The 19,206-nt window shown below is 43.6% G+C and overlaps 1 protein-coding gene across 2 annotated transcripts in view; it reads left to right on the top strand.

Moving 5' to 3' along the window:
* Positions 1-19,206, top strand: part of TMEM132C (transmembrane protein 132C) — a 434,383-nt gene that overhangs the window by 130,767 nt on the left and 284,410 nt on the right. For both annotated transcript variants that reach the window (XM_008005202.3, XM_073021221.1), the window contains exon 2: positions 17,540-18,428. In XM_008005202.3, the coding sequence (XP_008003393.2) occupies positions 17,540-18,428 (889 nt within the window). The remainder of the gene's footprint in view (positions 1-17,539; positions 18,429-19,206) is intronic.

Genomic DNA, 19,206 nt, shown 5'->3' on the forward strand with positions numbered 1-19,206 from the left:
AGGGGTGAGGAGTTGCAACGGAGACCGTTTGGCCCCGAAAGCCTGAAATATCTACTGCCTGGGCCTTTACAGAAAAAAGGATGCTGACTCCTTCTTTATATGAATTGCGAAACAGAGTTACTGCAGTTTGGATGAAGCAAGGTGTGTCATTTTAGAAGCTTTTGTCTGAAGGTGAGAGCAAACCCTGGCGCACTGAGGACGTCCGCTGGCTCACATGGCTGGGAGGGCAGCAGCAAGGTGAGATCCAGGCGAGCTTCTCCCGGGCCCCTCACTGGGCCAAGCCCTGGGATAAAAGCACGGTCCCTTCCCTCAAACTGTGCACACCCATGGCTGAGCGTGTCTCTGGGCACTCATGCATGGATTCCAGATGGATAACAGTATTTATGGGGAGACTTGCTCACGCATTGGTCCCTGGGGTGAAAGGCGTTTGCTAAAGAGTGAGGGACCTTCTTTCCCAGAAATCCTGACACCCTTCTCCTCATAGGTCCTTGGCCCAGTTTGGCCTAGGGCAGGGCTTTCCCAGCCCAGCACAGTGATCTTCGGGGCTGGATGATTCAGTGGGTGGGCTGTTCTGCACAGTGTAGGATGCTGAACAGCATCCCTGGCCTCTGTCTGCCCACTGGATGCTAACAGGATGCCCCCAACCCCATTCTTTTTTTTTTTTTTTTTGCGGGGTTGGGGACAGAGTCTCGCTCTGTTGCCCAGGCTGGAGTGCAGTGGCACCATCTCAGATCATTGCACCCTCCGCTTCCTGGGTTCAAGCGATTCTCTTTACTCAGCTTCCTGAGTAGCTGGGCTTACAGGCACGCACCACCATACCTGGCTAATTTTTGCATTTTTTTTTTTTGTGGAGATGGGGTTTCACCATGTTGGCCAGGCTGGTCTCAAACTCCTGACCTCAAGGGATCCACCTGCCTCAGCTTCCCAAAGTGCTGGGATTACAGGCTTAAGCCACCACACCTGGCTGCCTGGCCCCCTGCCGCCAGCCCCATTCTTAACAATGGAAAAAGTCTCCAGACATTGTTAAATGTCCCCTCGGGAGCAAAACTGCCTGTGTTTGAGAAGCACGGGTTTAGACCTATGTGTAACTGAACCAGGTAATGAGAACGAGCTTGGAATTGCCCTGTTTGATTTAGACCAGGGATTGACGAACTACAGACCATGGGTCAAATCCAGCCCATCACCTGTTTTGGTACGGCCTGCAAGCTAAATATGGTATTTACATTTTTAAAGATTATATAAGTACCTATATAATACTGATTTTTGTCTTCTAGCCTGCAAAAACCTAAGATATTTACTATATGGCCCTTTAAGAAAAAGTTTGCCAACCCCTAGGTTAACACCAGTCATTCTCAACCCTCACCTTTATGAGTCACGAAATGAAATAATTTGATAACCTATATATGTACATAATTAAAAACAAATCAGAATAGTGCTCTGTCATAGGGAGGAAAAATAATTCAAGGTAAAGTAATATTTTAACAGATATATCTAGAAGACCGAATGAAGTGGTCAGGTACTTGCTCCTGTATTTCGAGTCACCGTGGGTGTGTCAGCCACAGTTGCAGACTGGTGCAGCTGTGTTGGAGCAAGTTGAATTTCACACGCAGATTGGGCATTGTGGATGTAATTTTCGAAAAGGATCAACAACTTTTTAGATAAGTTTCGTGAAAGTCTGATCTCCACCCCAGTAGTTTCAATTCTGGAACACATACAGCGTGTGAAATCATTGCCCTTCTCCCAATTATTTAGAGGATATTTAAGATCTGCTCTTTGCTTGGATCACTGTAGGTGGGTTCCTCACCTCTGTGAATGTCCAGTGGGGCAAAGCCATGCAGAATCTGGGCAATTCTTTGTGGTTTTAGAACGGTCTCGTGCTGTGCAGAAAACCTAGCAGAACTGGCTGCTCTCTACACACCAGTGGAGTTCCTCCCTGCAGTCATTGTGGTCATCAAAAATACCACCTTCCCCAGAGATGTTTCCATCCCTATTGCCAGAGGCTACAAATATGTGACCTGCCTGGGGAAAGAAACTTTGCAGATGTGATTAAGGGAAGTCTCTTGAGATGGGGGGATTATCCTGGATCATCCAGGTGGCCCTGATGTCATCACAGGGGTCCCTGTAGAGGGAGGCAGGAAGTCAGGGGTGAGAGAAGCTGCCGAGGTGCTGGCTTAGAAGAGAGAGACTCCAAGCCGAGGAATGCAAGTGACCTCCAGAAAATGGGAAAGGAAACAGATTCTTTCCTGAAGCCTCCAGAAGGAACACAACCCTACTGACACTTCGAGGTGTTTTTTTGTTTGTTTGTTTTTGCTTTAGCTTTTATTTTAAGTTCAGGGGTATATGTGCAGGATGTGCAGGTTTGTTACATAGGTAACCATGAGTCATTTGGGTTTGTTGTGCAGATTATTTCATCACCCAGGTATTAAGCCCAGTATCCATTTAGCTATTTTTCCTGATCCTCTCCCTCCTTCCACCCTCCACCTCCGTTAGGCCCCAGTGTGTGTTATTTCCCTAGTGACACTTGGATTTTAGACTTCTGACCTCCAGGACTATATAAAAAGAAAAAAAAAATGTGTGTTGTTTTAAGCAGCTAAGTTTGTGGTAATTCGTTCCAGCAGCATAGGAAGCTGATACACCGTCCCTTAGAGGAGCACCTGTCCTGGGAGATCCCCAGCCTGAGCCAGTCAGAACCCACCTGCGGATGGACCTGGGTTCCAAGCCACGTTGTGGGTGGTCAGCAGGGGAGGGCAGGCGGAGGCTGCAGAGGAGTCGGCCACATGGCCACCAGGCAAGCCACTGGCTGAGCTTAACTTGCGGAAACACTGACACCATGCAGTTAAAGCAGCCCGTGTTAGATTTATAACTTCGCCTGGGAAATATTTCCCTCTCTGCCTACCCAAGGCACCCTTCTTGTGCTGATGAAGTTCAAGATTCTGAAGATTTTAGAGCATTTGTCTTTGAAAGGCACAGCTCCTTTGCTGTACTTCTGGGAGTCTGACTGAGTCGCCTCTGAAAGTGATTATGGAACTCTCCCAGAGAAAAGGGGGGAAATATCCCCCCAGGGGCTCAGACGGGAATATAAGTACCTGCTCTTTTAAAGGAGAGTTTGACGGTTATGAAATTGCAAACCGCGCTATGTAATTTCAGCAAAGGATATTCGGGGTTTGTTCAGAAGAGGCATTGAAATCAAATAATCCATTTATCAAGGTGCCTTTTGTTTCAATAAAAAAGAAACAATGAGCCATATTTAGCAGAGAGAGGCATTCTGTGTCTGGGGAATGTTAATAAATCACCAATGGAGAGAGGAAAAAATATTCAGGTTGGCTGGTGTTTCAAGTAAGCTGCAGTGACTTGGAAGGAAAATCCAATCAGGGCTCTCCTTGAGGCGTATGGAGAAAGGCAAGTCCTGTTTTGCAGGTGTCTGATATTATGTGAGTAAACCGGAGATGTCTGATGCAGCAGACACCTCTGAAGTCCTGAAAAGAGCTGTTTCCCTTAATTTCAGAATTTTCTTTCTCACATAGACATCACCCAATTTTTTTTCCACATATGGATATCACACTTCCCCCATCATTTCTGTAGTTTTTAAAGCTTGTTGCTATAACTGATGAACATATTTGAAATAATGGTCATGATAATGATAACAGCAACGGCAACTCCTAATTGTTAAGCATGCTAAGTGCTTAGTGTATTGCTTTAAGTGAGATGGTCTTATGTGATTCCCACCATTGACATGAGGATTCTGAGGCTCAAGAGTTTAAGGTACTTTCCAAGAAACAAAAACAAAAACAAAAATCCTCCTCTAAGAAGTTGTGGGACAAGGATTCATGGTTGAACTTCATGTCACTCCATGAACTCCTAACCACTGTGATACATTTCTTCTTTCTGGGCTGGAGAAGGCTTTGATTAAAGTCCTTCCCCTGTTTCTTCCTAGGTATGTAATATCCGACAAAATACCTCAGGCTTCCTATGTGGATCAAGTTAGATCAGGGTTTGTCAACCTCAGTGCTATTGAGATTGTAGGCTGGATAATTATGTGTGGCGGGGGCACTGCCTTGTGCATTGTAAGATCTTTAGAACCATCCCTGGCTCCTACCAACTAGATGTCAATAACAACCCCCTCCCAGTTGTGACAACCAAAAAATGTCTGCAGATGTCACCAAGTGTTTCTCAAGAAAATCACCCTTTCCTGAGAAACCCCTACTTTAGTGCTGTTCTGGAAAGTCCTTTGCACACCCTAAATCAATTCCACTTGTGCCTGTCGATTATTTCAGGGGACATCATTTTTATTTTTATCTAATTCAAGAGGGAAGCAGGACCTAGTATTTTTACCAAGGTATATTTGTGGGCATCCACTGCCTGCCCCATTTAGAGTAACCCCTGGCTTCATCCCATCTGCCTGGATGGACTTACCATCCTCACATGCTGGGATCCTGAGCTTTCCCTCCCCAGTCTTTTGGTTACATTGTTCTTCATCCTAGAATTCTTGCCATTTTCCATTCAACCTCCGCAGGTCCTGCCCATCCTTTATGTCCCAGCCTAGAGAACATCAGTTCTAAAGAACCCATCCCTGGTCAACACGTCTGAAAGTGAGCGTTGTGATGAAGGCAGTGCATCATGTTCGTGGAAAGGCTCGTTTTCCCAGTGTTATCCTGTCTGGGCACTGAGTGATGTGGCCTTGCCATATTCCATTCAACCTCCTCAGGTCCTACCCATCCTTTATGTCCCAGCCCAGAGAACATCAGCTCTAAAGAACCAATCCCTGGTCAACACGTCTGAAAGTGAGCGTTGTGATGAAGGCAATGCATCATGTTCGTGGAAAGGCTCATTCTCCCAGTGTTATCCTGTCTGGGCGCTGAGTGACGTGGCCGTCTCCTTTGTCCACTATCTCAGAATCTCAAAAACTCAATTTCCAGCAGCAGCTTTGTGGTAGAGTTCTCTGATGAACAACCGATGGAGGACACAATATCCCCAACACTGACAGGCAAGTACAGATAAAGAAATGGGTAAACAGGACAAGAGACAGCAGTGAACGTGCTGTCCGCATGGAGGCCAGATAGGCAGGTGCAGCTGTCAGCTACTCCCCAGCCTCTCTCCCGTGGCCTTAGGAAACCAGCATTGGACTTTTCCAGGGGTATTGTTTCAGGTCAATAAAAATGACTCAATTATCCTATCTTTCTGGGAGATGTTAGTGCAAGCAGATGAACTGGAGTAAGAGGAAAGACATTGATCAGAACTCACAATGCTGTGGCAGCCCTGGGATTGTTTCCTTGCTGTCAGGAGATAACGTTTCCAGGAGAAAACACACAGCAAAGGCTGGCAACCACCTCTGATTCCTTAATCTGCTACCTCTGGGCTTCCAAAGATAAGAGGTGAATTTAGGGGGCATACACAGTGCTGCAGCCTGTGACAGTGCAGATGGACCGTGCACAGCTTTGTCGGGGAGCCCTTCACATGAGCATCTCTGTGGTTGGCTGTTGGAGATACCTGGACATGGTGCGAAATCACCTGTTCAACCATATGAGAAAGTGGGAATTTCCTGCTTAATTGTTTGAATTATTCTGAGCCTATCTAAGAGAAAATCTCATTTTGTAGCCACTGCCTCTTTGGCACCCAACACTTGATAATCTCCCTGCTTAACAAAGAAATGGCAAACTATGGCTCAGAGCTATAGACAGGCAGCAATTAAGGGATATGATCTTGGTTTTTTATTTACAGTAAGATTATTTAAATAAAATTATTCATTGATATTAGTACATTATTTTCAATTCTAATTTATAAAGTTATCAATTATCAGTAGGCTCCTGGACTGATTAACAGTGCATACATTATCTGGTTCATGTCATGAGAGTGAGGGAGGTGTGAAGCTTAGGAAACACCACCCTCAGTTGAAAGCTGTGTGTACAGAGAGCTGCACCAGGCAGTCTTGGGCATGTATGTACTCAAGAAGTTCTTGGTAAATTATCAGCAGCCCTATGGACAGGTGCTAGTGCATTATTTTTTTTCTTTCTTTTTTTTTTTTTTAAATTTATTTATTATTATTAAACTTCAAGTTGTAGGGTACATGTGCACAACGTGCAGGTTTGCTACATATGTATACTTGTGCCATGTTGGTGTGCTGCACCCATCAACTTGTCATTTACATCAGGTATAACTCCCAATGCAATCCCTCCCCCCTCCCCCCTCCCCATGATAGGCCCCGGTGTGTGATGTTCCCCTTCCCAAGTCCAAGTGATCTCATTGTTCAGTTCCCGCCTATGAGTGAGAACATGCGGTGTTTGGTTTTCTGTTCTTGTGATAGTTTGCTGAGAATGATGGTTTCCAGCTGCATCCATGTCCCTACAAAGGACACAAACTCATCCTTTTTTATGGCTGCATAGTATTCCATGGTGTATATGTGCCACATTCTCTTAATCCAATCTGTCACTGATGGACATTTGGGTTGATTCCAAGTCTTTGCTATTGTGAATAGTGCTGCAATAAACATACGTGTGCATGTGTCTTTATAGCAGCATAATTTATAATCCTTTGGGTATATACCTAGTAATGGGATGGCTGGGTCATATGGTACATCTAGTTCTAGATCCTTGAGGAATCGCCATACTGTTTTCCATAATGGTTGAACTAGTTTACAATCCCACCAACAGTGTAAAAGTGTTCCTATTTCTCCACATCCTCTCCAGCACCTGTTGTTTCCTGACTTTTTAATGATCGCCATTCTAACTGGTGTGAGATGGTATCTCATTGTGGTTTTGATTTGCATTTCTCTGATGGCCAGTGATGATGAGCATTTTTTCATGTGTCTGTTGGCTGTATGAATGTCTTCTTTTGAGAAATGTCTGTTCATATCCTTTGCCCACTTTTGGATGGGGTTGTTTGTTTTTTTCTTGTAAATTTGTTTGAGTTCTTTGTAGGTTCTGGATATTAGCCCTTTGTCAGATGAGTAGATTGCAAAAATTTTCTCCCATTCTGTAGGTTGCCTGTTCACTCTGATGGTAGTTTCTTTTGCTGTGCAGAAGCTCTTTAGTTTAATGAGATCCCATTTGTCAATTTTGGCTTTTGCTGCCGTTGCTTTTGGTGTTTTAGACATGAAGTCTTTGCCCATGCATATGTCCTGAATGGTACTACCTAGGTTTTCCTCTAGGATTTTTATGGTATTAGGTCTAACATTTAAGTCTCTAATCCATCTTGAATTAATTTTCGTATAAGGAGTAAGGAAAGGATCCAGTTTCAGCTTTCTACTTATGGCTAGCCAATTTTCCCAGCACCATTTATTAAATAGGGAATCCTTTCCCCATTTCTTGTTTCTCTCAGGTTTGTCAAAGATCAGATGGCTGTAGATGTGTGGTATTATTTCTGAGGACTCTGTTCTGTTCCATTGGTCTATATCTCTGTTTTGGTACCAGTACCATGCTGTTTTGGTTCCTGTAGCCTTGTAGTATAGTTTGAAGTCAGGTAGCATGATGCCTCCAGCTTTGTTCTTTTGACTTAGGATTGTCTTGGAGATGCGGGCTCTTTTTTGGTTCCATATGAAATTTAAAGCAGTTTTTTCCAATTCTGTGAAGAAGCTCATTGGTAGCTTGATGGGGATGGCATTGAATCTATAAATTACCTTGGGCAGTATGGCCATTTTCACGATATTGATTCTTCCTATCCATGAGCATGGTATGTTCTTTCATTTGTTTGTGTCCTCTTTGATTTCACTGAGCAGTGGTTTGTAGTTCTCCTTGAAGAGGTCCTTTACATCCCTTGTAAGTTGGATTCCTAGGTATTTTATTCTCTTTGAAGCAATTGTGAATGGAAGTTCATTCCTGATTTGGCTCTCTGTTTGACTGTCACTGGTGTATAAGAATGCTTGTGATTTTTACACATTAATTTTGTATCCTGAGACTTTGCTGAAGTTGCTTATCAGCTTAAGGAGATTTTGGGCTGAGACAATGGGGTTTTCTAAATATACAATCATGTCGTCTGCAAACAGGGACAATTTGACTTCTTCTTTTCCTAACTGAATCCCCTTGATTTCTTTCTCTTGCCTGATTGCCCTAGCCAGAACTTCCAACACTATGTTGAATAGGAGTGGTGAGAGAGGGCATCCCTGTCTTGTGCCAGTTTTCAAAGGGAATTTTTCCAGTTTTTGCCCATTCAGTATGATATTGGCTGTGGGTTTGTCATAAATAGCTCTTATGATTTTGAGGTACGTTCCATCAATACCGAATTTATTGAGCGTTTTTAGCATGAAGGGCTGTTGAATTTTGTCAAAAGCCTTTTCTGCATCTATTGAGATAATGATGTGGTTCTTGTCTTTGGTTCTGTTTATATGCTGGATTATGTTTATTGATTTGCGAATGTTGAACCAGCCTTGCATCCCAGGGATGAAGCCCACTTGATCATGGTGGATAAGCTTTTTGATGTGCTGCTGAATCCGGTTTGCCAGTATTTTATTGAGGATTTTTGCATCGATGTTCATCAGGGATATTGGTCTAAAATTCTCTTTTTTTGTTGTGTCTCTGCCAGGCTTTGGTATCAGGATGATGTTGGCCTCATAAAATGAGTTAGGGAGGATTCCCTCTTTTTCTATTGATTGGAATAGTTTCAGAAGGAATGGTACCAGCTCCTCCTTGTACCTCTGGTAGAATTCAGCTGTGAATCCATCTGGTCCTGGACTTTTTTTGGTTGGTAGGCTATTAATTATTGCCTCAATTTCAGAGCCTACTATTGGTCTATTCAGGGATTCAACTTCTTCCTGGTTTAGTCTTGGAAGAGTGTAAGTGTCCAGGAAATTATCCATTTCTTCTAGATTTTCCAGTTTATTTGCGTAGAGGTGTTTATAGTATTCTCTGATGGTAGTTTGTATTTCTGTGGGGTCGGTGGTGATATCCCCTTTATCATTTTTAATTGCGTCGATTTGATTCTTCTCTCTTTTCTTCTTTATTAGTCTTGCTAGTGGTCTGTCAATTTTGTTGATCTTTTCAAAAAACCAACTCCTGGATTCATTGATTTTTTGGAGGGTTTTTTGTGTCTCTATCTCCTTCAGTTCTGCTCTGATCTTAGTTATTTCTTGCCTTCTGCTAGCTTTCGAATGTGTTTGCTCTTGCTTCTCTAGTTCTTTTAATTGCGATGTTAGAGTGTCAATTTTAGATCTTTCCTGCTTTCTCTTGTGGCCATTTAGTGCTATAAATTTCCCTCTACACACTGCTTTAAATGTGTCCCAGAGATTCTGGTATGTTGTATCTTTGTTCTCATTGGTTTCAAAGAACATCTTTATTTCTGCCTTCATTTCGTTATGTACCCAGTAGTCATTCAGGAGCAGGTTGTTCAGTTTCCATGTAGTTGAGCGGTTTTGATTGAGTTTCTTAGTCCTGAGTTCTAATTGGATTGCACTGTGGTCTGAGAGACAGTTTGTTATAATTTCTGTTCTTGTACATTTGCTGAGGAGTGCTTTACTTCCAATTACGTGGTCAATTTTGGAGTAAGTACGATGTGGTGCTGAGAAGAATGTATATTCTGTTGATTTGGGGTGGAGAGTTCTATAGATGTCTATTAGGTCTGCTTGCTGCAGAGATGAGTTCAATTCCTGGATATCCTTGTTAACTTTCTGTCTCGTTGATCTGTCTAATGTTGACAGTGGAGTGTTGAAGTCTCCCATTATTATTGTATGGGAGTCTAAGTCTCTTTGTAAGGCTCTAAGGACTTGCTTTATGAATCTGGGTGCTCCTGTATTGGGTGCATATATATTTAGGATAGTTAGCTCTTCCTGTTCAATTGATCCCTTTACCATTATGTAATGGCCTTCTTTGTCTCTTTTGATCTTTGATGGTTTAAAGTCTGTTTTATCAGAGACTAGTATTGCAACCCCCGCTTTTTTTTGTTCTCCATTTGCTTGGTAAATCTTCCTCCATCCCTTTATTTTGAGCCTATGTATGTCTCTGCGTGTGAGATGGGTCTCCTGAATACAGCAGACTGATGGGTCTTGACTCTTGATCCAGTTTGCCAGTCTGTGTCTTTTAATTGGAGCATTTAGTCCATTTACATTTAAGGTTAAGATTGTTATGTGTGAACTTGATCCTGCCATTATGATATTAACTGGTTATTTTGCTCATTAGTTGATGCAGTTTCTTCCTAGCCTTGATGGTCTTTACATTTTGGCATGTTTTTGCAATGGCTGGTACCGGTTGTTCCTTTCCATGTTTAGTGCTTCCTTCAGGGTCTCTTGTAAGGCAGGCCTAGTGGTGACAAAATCTCTAAGCATTTGCTTATCTGTAAAGGATTTTATTTCTCCTTCACTTATGAAACTTAGTTTGGCTGGATATAAAATTCTGGGTTTAAAATTCTTTTCTTTAAGAATGTTGAATATTGGCCCCCACTCTCTTCTGGCTTGAAGAGTTTCTGCCGAGAGATCTGCTGTTAGTCTGATGGGCTTCCCTTTGTGGGTAACCCGACCTTTCTCTCTGGCTGCCCTTAAGATTTTTTCCTTCATTTCAACTTTGGTGAATCTGGCAATTATGTGTCTTGGAGTTGCTCTTCTCGAGGAGTATCTTTGTGGCGTTCTCTGTATTTCCTGGATTTGAATGTTGGCCTGCCCTACTAGGTTGGGGAAGTTCTCCTGGATGATATCCTGAAGAGTGTTTTCCAACTTGGTTCCATTTTCCCCCTCACTTTCAGGCACCCCAATCAGACGTAGATTTGGTCTTTTTACATAATCCCATACTTCCGAAAAAAACGCTAGTGCATTATTTTATTGGGGAAAGGAATAATTGTTCTTGTTTGCTGCAACAATTGTTAGTTTACTTCTAGGTGACCATATGCTCTAAAAGTAGGCAAATGTGAGGCAAAGAAGGTACTTACATGAAGGGAAAGTTTCCTCAGCACCTCCGATGCACTGACACTGAATGGCTGTAGAGAGTCGCCATCTCCCGTTACCGGATGCCAGAATGTCCATGGACATTGGCTGCAATTCTTCCTACCACACGTGAGAAGTTCTGCCTTCCAACAAATGGTGTCTACATTTTCCCTCATTGTACACCTTACAGCTGTGTTTTGTGAAGTGGCTTCTTCCCCCATCTGGCTTGCTTCATGTTTGGGCTGTTGGTCAAACGTCATGCATTTCTCAAGTGTTGCATGAGTTGTCACTGAGTCACATGGTATTCAAGACAGGAGGGCACGCTGCTGGATAAACACACTATCCTTTTTTCCCATGGAGCTTCCAGTCTGTTAGGGAAGATGGTCATTAACCAAACATGCACACAAGCAAATATAAAATTACAGCTGTGTGAAAAGATATAAAAGAGAGGTGCATGGTATTTTGGGAGGGACACTGGACCTCGTGTGGGAGTCAGGGAGGCTTCCTATTAATAGAAGAGGTGAGGTGGATCTGGAAACTGAATGGAAATTAATTAGGCAGAAGGAGTGGCCATGTGTGAGACCCTGGAGATATGAAGGAGCAAGATGTATTTAAACTTTGATAATAAATTTAAAACTCTGGAACAAGGACATACTAAGATATAATTAAGCTATAACACTGCTTGCACCCTTATTATGAGTCAGAGACTTGCTGAACACTTTGTAGGCATCATCTCAATGAATCCTCATGCACCTGGGAGGCAGGGAGTAGAGCAAGGTGAGCCCTGTTGCCAAGTGGACCAGAACCTCTGGAACCAGACAGCCAGGCATGAGTTTAAGCTACATCACTTACAACCAGGAGATCTGGGGCAACATTATTTACCTTCCCTATTCCTCAATTTCCTCTTCTATAAGAAGTGGTCATCATGATACTTACCCCATGAGATGGTTGTGAAGAACTAATTGAGATTCCACATGTAAAGCATTTAAAAACACACCTAGACCATGGTGATATGGTTTGGCCTTGTCCCCACCCAAATCTCATCTCGAATTATATCTCCTGTAATCCCCCCGTGTCGTGGGAGGAACCTGGTGGGAGGTAATTAAATCATCAGAGTGGGTTTTTATGCTGTTCTCATGATAGTGAATAAGTCTCACGGGATCTAATGGTTTTATAAAGGGCAGTTCCCCTGCACACCCTCTCTTGCCTGCCGCCATGTAAGATGTGCCTTTGCTTCTCCTTCACCTTCCACCATGATTGTGAGGCCTCCCTAGTCTTGTGGAACTGTGAGTCCATTAAACCTCTTTTTCTTTTATAAATTGCCCAGTCTTGGATATTTCTTCATAGCAGTATGAAAGTGGACTCATACATAGGGTCAATTCTTGATGACTGCTGGCTGCTCCATCAGGGATTGTCTCATGATGAAACACCCTGAAATGTGGAGACTTAATCATGTGCAAGGCCTCCTGAGTCTCAGGGCTTCTGATCTTGGCTGAACGTGCTCACTTGTTTGGGGCTGGGCGTGGGCTGCCTGATGCAGGATGGCCTCAGCTGGGATCACACCGCTCCTTTCCATGTGGTCTTTTCTCCAGGCTGGCCCAGGCTTGTTCTTCTTCCTACTATCAGGTGTCCAAAAGAGGCAGAGTGGAAATGTGCAAGGCCCCTTGAGACCTGGGCCCAGAAGAGGCATGCTGTCATTTCTTCCATATTCTCTTGGCCAAAGCAAATCACAAGGCAGCCCAGATTCAAAGAGTGGGGAAATTGACTCTACCTCTTGATGGGAGAACTGTAAAGTCTCATGCAAAGGTTGTAGATAAGTATGTAGGTACAGGAGATGGGGTGCCATTTTATAATTACTCTTCCATTGTTATTATGATTATGCTACATACCTAGATCAACCAGTCTCAATCTCTCTCTCTCTGTCTCTGTCTCTCTCTCCTCTTTATGGAAATTGAAGTTCCCTTAGCCACTATACAAGGCCTTGCTCCTTTCTTTATGGTGTCTGTCACTTCTTGACTCAAGTCAAATCCCCCGTGAGCTGGAAGAATTCAGAATGAGGCTCAACAGAAAGGGATGAGCTAGGCTTCACTTCACTTCATCCCTTCTCATTTTTCCTCATCTGAAGGATAAACAGTGACCTGTTCAAAGAATGGAAGAACCCTAAGACAGGAGGCAAGACCACAAGCCTACTCCATCTGTATTTTATAGAAAATAAACTCAGCTTAAAAGCAAACGGGTTTCCTTTAGACTTTTTTCCCATTAAGAGAAGGAGAGAAAAGGAATCTTTATGTGTAGGAAGAATGAAGAATGACAAAACACTTGTTGCCAAATGCTTTCTGTTGGTGAATGCCCCTGCGGCAGACGGGCTGGAGTCCTGTGCCCCGCCCCTTCACAGAGCCCTTGGCTCATAACCTTCTCCAAACAGATGAGTCTCTAAGTCCCTACACTTCAAGATTTAAGAGGATTTTTTTGGATTGGGATAAATACCTCAAAATAAAAGCATCAGATGTGGCAATTCGTCTGTTGGTTTTTACAAACCATGACAAGTTGCGTAAATAGTCCGTGTTTAAGGACAGAGAGCCAGAGCTCTTTCTGGAATGTCATACCTCGGCAGGGCCTTTTGCGCATGTTTTAAGCTGATTCTGAAATTAGGGGGTTAAAATGGAAGTGCCGAGCCATCCCTAAAGAGAGGGAGGCAAATGTGCCCTTGTGGCTGGTGACCCCAGAACAAGGCCTCTGGGCTGAGAACTGGAGAGAATGTTATTGCTTTGAAAAGCCATCTTGACAATCCAAGTCCATTTGGCTGCAGCACCAAAGGCAGCTTTGATCTGCTCGCCAGTGTCCCTGCCGGGAAGAGGATTAGGGTCCTTCCAGAGGACAGCAGAGCCAGGCTGCCCCATATGCTGGTGTGTTGCGCAGGCTGCACTGAGAGGAAGGGACAGGAGGGAAGGCTGGAAAGAAGGAGAGAGCAGCTCCCATCTCCTCTGTCAATATACGAATGCAGTCTTGTTTGGGTTTTCTGGGGGTTTTAAAAGACAGAAACAAGGAGGTGGACTTTCTTGGGTTTTCAAAGTTAGACGTGGGGCAATTGAAGTTTCTGGGTCATGAGTGTGTAGCAAGTTCTTAGTCATGCCCTCATGTAGCATAAGCCCATGGGGGATCTTAGCAAAGAAAATATTCAAACAGCAAGGAGGCTGTTGGTGGTCCTTCTGTTGATGTCAGGGATGGTTACAAAAAACCCTGGAAGTGAGGGGTGACATGCTGTGCTTTCCTACCTTGAGGTTGAGCTTGTGAGCCCCCAATATTCAGCGACTTAGAAATCTTGTAAATCAGGAATCTCAAACTCAAAAGCACCTGAGGGACAAGCAGGCAGCTCCATGGCGCACAGTGGGCTGAACATAGGATGACAGCAACACTGGGGCTGTAAGTCACCTCCTCCCCTCGTCGCCATGTGGGGAGAAAGCCCAAATGTTGCAAGTTCCTCCCATGTTCAGAGACAAGCTGGAAACCCAGAGACTCCCCAGTTTTTAAAAATTGAGTTTCACTTTATAAAGATTTTTTTAAAAAACACTGTGGGCCAAGCAAAACTCATCTGCAGGCTGGGTGGAGCCCCAGGGTGAGCAGTCTGCAATGTCAGGTCTGAACAGATGCAGAGCCCAGAGCCAAGTGGTTTACACCCCCATTGGTATTGCCACTCGGTGTGCTGAATCTCAGGAGGGGGCCAGAGGGATCTGAGCCTTGGAACTGGGCTCCCACCCAGTGGGGAGAGGGTGACATGCTTATTCATTCTGCTAACTCGTTTTACCTGGAAAAGTTAATAACAAACACTTTCTCCCCTGCTGAGAAAGAAGGCGATGATGACAAGACAGTGTCTTTGGTGATCAATGACTAAAAGTCACTCTCCACCCAGATGGGTCAAGATTATCAAAGAATCTAATGAATTTAGGAATAATAATATGGTAGGCATTAACTCATTATTTCTGAGTAACATGAGAAAAATGGCTTATCTTGTTACTATTTTTTCCAACAAATAAATAAACATAAACAGCAAAATCTCTAAGGGAGATATGAGGAATTTAAAAAAGACCAAATATGTGTCCAAAATTACTTGGATTAGTTCTCCCTTACCCTCCTTCAGGGTGGTTTTGATATTCATTTGAAATATAATTAAGTTCATTTCTTTCCACTTGTGACCAATTCAGGGTTTTTACTTACCCGTGTTGATATTATTATCATATGTCAAACATTAACATGATTCCAAAGGTCAGAACTATACAAAAAAGATACACCCTCCATCTTTCCTCCCCATCCTCAACCCCCTTTATTTCTGCCTGGTTCCCACCCAACACCTGTTGATAACCAACCTTATAGACTCTGATTTATTTTCTTGTGTGTTCATGTGTGTTACATGAATGAGCAAATACATAGACATTTTCTTATCTCCCTGGTATGGTTTGGCTCTGTCCCCACCCAAATCTCACCTTGAATTGTAATAATCCCCATGGTTCAAGGGCAGGACCAGGTGGAGATAATTGAATCATAGGGGTAGTTTCCCTTATATTGTTCTTGGGGTAGTGAGTAAGTCTCAGAAGATCTGATGGTTTTGTAAATGGCAGTTCCCCTGCACAAGCTCTCTTGCCTGCCACCATGTAAGACATGCCTTTGCTCTTCCTTTGCTTTCCTCCATGATTATGAGGCCTCCCAGCCATGTACTGTGAGTCCACTAAACCTCTTTCTTTTTCAAATTTCCCAGTCTGGGGTATGTCTTTATTAGCAGTGTGAAAACAACTAATACACTCCCCTTCTTTCTTACACAGAAGTTAGTGTAGTCAGATAGCCTTCTGCACCATGCTCTTTAACTTATCAATATATTTTTGAAAGCACTCCATATTGCTTCATACAGATCTTATTCCTTTTTTTATTGCAGCTTGTGATACTCTGCTATGTGGATTTACTGTAGTTTATTCAACCATTTTTCTACATAGAGATATGAAGGTTGTGTCAAAATATTTTGCATTTAAAACCAATTCTGAGGCGTGAGCCACCATGCCTGTAATCCTAGCACTTTGTGAGGCCCAGGCAGGCAGATCACGAGGTCAGGAGATCGAGACCCTCCTGGCTAACACGGAGAAACCACGTCTCTACTAAAAATACAAAAAAATTAGCCAGGCGTGGTGGTGGGCACCTGTAGTCCCAGCTACTTGGGAGGCTGAGGCAGGAGAATGGCATGAACCCGGGAGGTGGAGCTTGCAGTGAGCTGAGATTGCACCACTGCACTCCAGCCTGGGTGACAGAGGGAGACTCCATCTCAAAAAAAAAAAAAAAGTGTTGCAATAAATGATCTTGTGTGTATGTGTTTTCTAATTGCCAGAGGTGTATCTTCAGAGTAGATTCCTAGAAGTAAGATGACAGAGTCAAAGAAAAATGCAAATGTAATGCCAAGTTCCCTTCCGGAAAGGTCGTACCACTTTTCATTCTCAGCAGCAATACACTAAGACTGCCTATTGCCTGTCGACTTCCCAACAGTGTGTGTTATACTTGGCCATTTTTGTCAGTCTTATAGGTAAGAGGTGGTATTTGTAGTTTTCATTTGTATTTCTCTAATTGTGAGTGATGCTCAATAGTTTTGAATATATATATCTATATATAAACAATTTTAATATATTTTTGTGACTATCTGTTCATATCCTTTACTGACTTCTCTCTCAATTTTTAAAAATCTTTTTTCTCAAATTTCAAGATCTGTATATTAGGGCCATTAGCCCTTTTAATGTGATACATGTGCTGCAAATATTTTCTCCCAGCTTGTCATTTCCCAGCAATTTTTTTAATTATATAGGCAAATTTTTAAAATTGCATTTAGATTTTGAGTCATAATTGTGAAGCTCTTCCTACAGCCAGGTTATAGAGGAATTCATCCATGTTTTCTTCAGTGCTTGAAAGATATAACTTCTTTGATTTATATTGCTGATCCATTTGAAGTTCAGTCTTATGTATGGTGTGGGGTGTGGATCTACTTTTTTCTTGATGGTTGTACAGTTGTCCTAGCACCAATGATTTAAAAGTCAACATTTGCAGCAGAGGCGGTGGCTCATGCCTGTAATCCCAGCACTTTAGGAGGCCGAGGTTGGAAGATTGCTTGAGCCCAGGAGTTCAAGACCAGACTGGGCAAAATAGTGAGACCCCATCTCTATTAAAAAAAAAAAATTACAAAGAAGAAAAAAAAGGCTATGTTCACCTCCAGATTTGAGATGCTACCTTTATCACTGACTAAACTTCCATATATTCTTGGGTTTATTTATGGACTTTATACATTGGCCTGTTTTGTTATTTATGTACCAGTGCCATTAAGTATGTTTTAAACTCATGCCAATTATTCATAAAATACCCACTTTACTCCTATAGGTAATTTACCATCATTCTGTTAAGTTGAACTCTATGAAATTGCCACCATTCAACGAATCTTACTCTACAGAATTCTCATTTTCACATGTTTCAACCTAATATAAGTCTATGCATAATTCATGGACCATGTAGAATCGTTTTAATGACTTATTCCAGAAAGAATGTAAAAATTCTAGCCAAGTGGACTTCAGAATTTCTATCCCTCGTTTCTAAATGGCTTACAGACCTAACAGCTAATGAGCGGCCCATTAATAATCCTGTCTTTGATTTTTTCTTTTCTTTTTCCCTTTCTAGTGATAGAGGGTCACGGGGTCACAGACAACATACAGCGATTCTCCTCACTGCCACCTTACCTACCTGTGAGCTGCCACGTCCTCCGAGCAGAGACCTCCTTCTTCCTCAAGGAAGCCGGCCAGGACCTGCTGCGCAACTCCAGCCTGCAGTCGAGGGTGGAGTCCTTCTTTACCTACAAAACCAGGCAGCCCCCAGTGCTCAATGCCAGCTACGGACCCTTTTCTGTGGAAAAGGTGGTGCCTCTGGACTTGATGTTGACTTCAAACTTTTTAGGTCCAACCAGTAAGTTTAGTTTTGATTGGAAACTAAAAGCCCACATCCTGCGGGACAAAGTCTACCTGAGCCGGCCCAAAGTGCAGGTTCTGTTCCACATCGTGGGCAGAGACTGGGACGACCGCAGCGCCGGGGAGAAGCTGCCGTGCCTGAGGCTCTTTGCTTTCCGAGAGACCAGAGAGGTGCGGGGCAGCTGCCGGCTGAAGGGGGACCTGGGGCTGTGTGTGGCCGAGCTGGAGCTCCTGTCCAGCTGGTTCAGTGCCCCGACGCTGGGTGCCGGGAGGAAGAAGTTCGTGGACCAGCCGGAGGGGACCCCCGTGGAGCTCTACTACACCGTGCACCCAGGGAACGAGCGAGGGGACTGTGCCGGGGGTGACTTCAGGAAGGGCAACGCCATCCGTCCAGGAAAGGATGGGCTGGAGGAAACCACGTCCCACCTGCAGAGGATCGGCACCGTCGGCCTTTACCGGGCCCAGGACAGCGCCCAGCTCAGCGAGCTGCGTTTGGGTGGTAACGTGGTCATCTGGCTGCCTTCCAGGCCAGTCAAGCAGGGAGACGTGGTCACGGCCTATGTCACCATCTCCAGCAATTCCTCCGTGGACTTCTTCATCTTGAGGTAGGTGCCATGCTTGCCCCTGCTCATCTTTGGCATGGCTGGTGTGCGACTGGGTTCCATGCGTGGCAGGTAGATATTCAGGAAGCGTCGGTTTTCACTATCTTCAGGCGCTGTTCAGCATTAACAGGGGAAGGCTAATTGTGCACCTGCCCACATGCTGTCAACAGCTCTCCTTCCACCGTGGGTTATGGAGGGAAGAAGAGGCAAAGGGCGGGCGGAAGTTATATCCAAAAGGATCTAGACAGAGTAATCCGCCTCTCTAGACCTTCAGTGATCCTCACACGTGGAGAGGGACGTGATTGTTTTTCTGCTGTGGATCCTTTGATGTGATATCATTGGAGTTGCATGATTGAAAGTCCATGTTCAAGAAGCCCAAGAAAAGGCAGAGGAGTGATGCGATCTCACTTTGGGTATATATGTGAAAAGAGCCAAGCATAGTACCTTTTTTTTTTTTAAATTAGGTGATGTTAAATGTTGCCAGTTAGTGTCTGGGAGGCCTTAGCGCATGAATTAAGCAACAATTAAGCAAACATGCCCGACATAAAACTCTTCAGCAAAGGTATTCCATCTTGTAAAACAAATAAACAAAGCCGCAGGATAATCCACCTACTGTCACTGTTGCAGATTCAACAGAGCAGCATCCAAGCTCTAACAGGGCTGCTCTGTCACTCTGTATAATGATTCTAAAATTTGGTACAGGAGGATAATTAATACTGGGGTAAAATTCATTTAAAACAAATCCTCTTAAAATGTGGACTAAACTGTCATAATAATGAAA

This window comes from Chlorocebus sabaeus, chromosome 11, assembly GCF_047675955.1.
Source record: "Chlorocebus sabaeus isolate Y175 chromosome 11, mChlSab1.0.hap1, whole genome shotgun sequence".
Taxonomy (NCBI): Eukaryota; Metazoa; Chordata; class Mammalia; order Primates; family Cercopithecidae; genus Chlorocebus; species Chlorocebus sabaeus.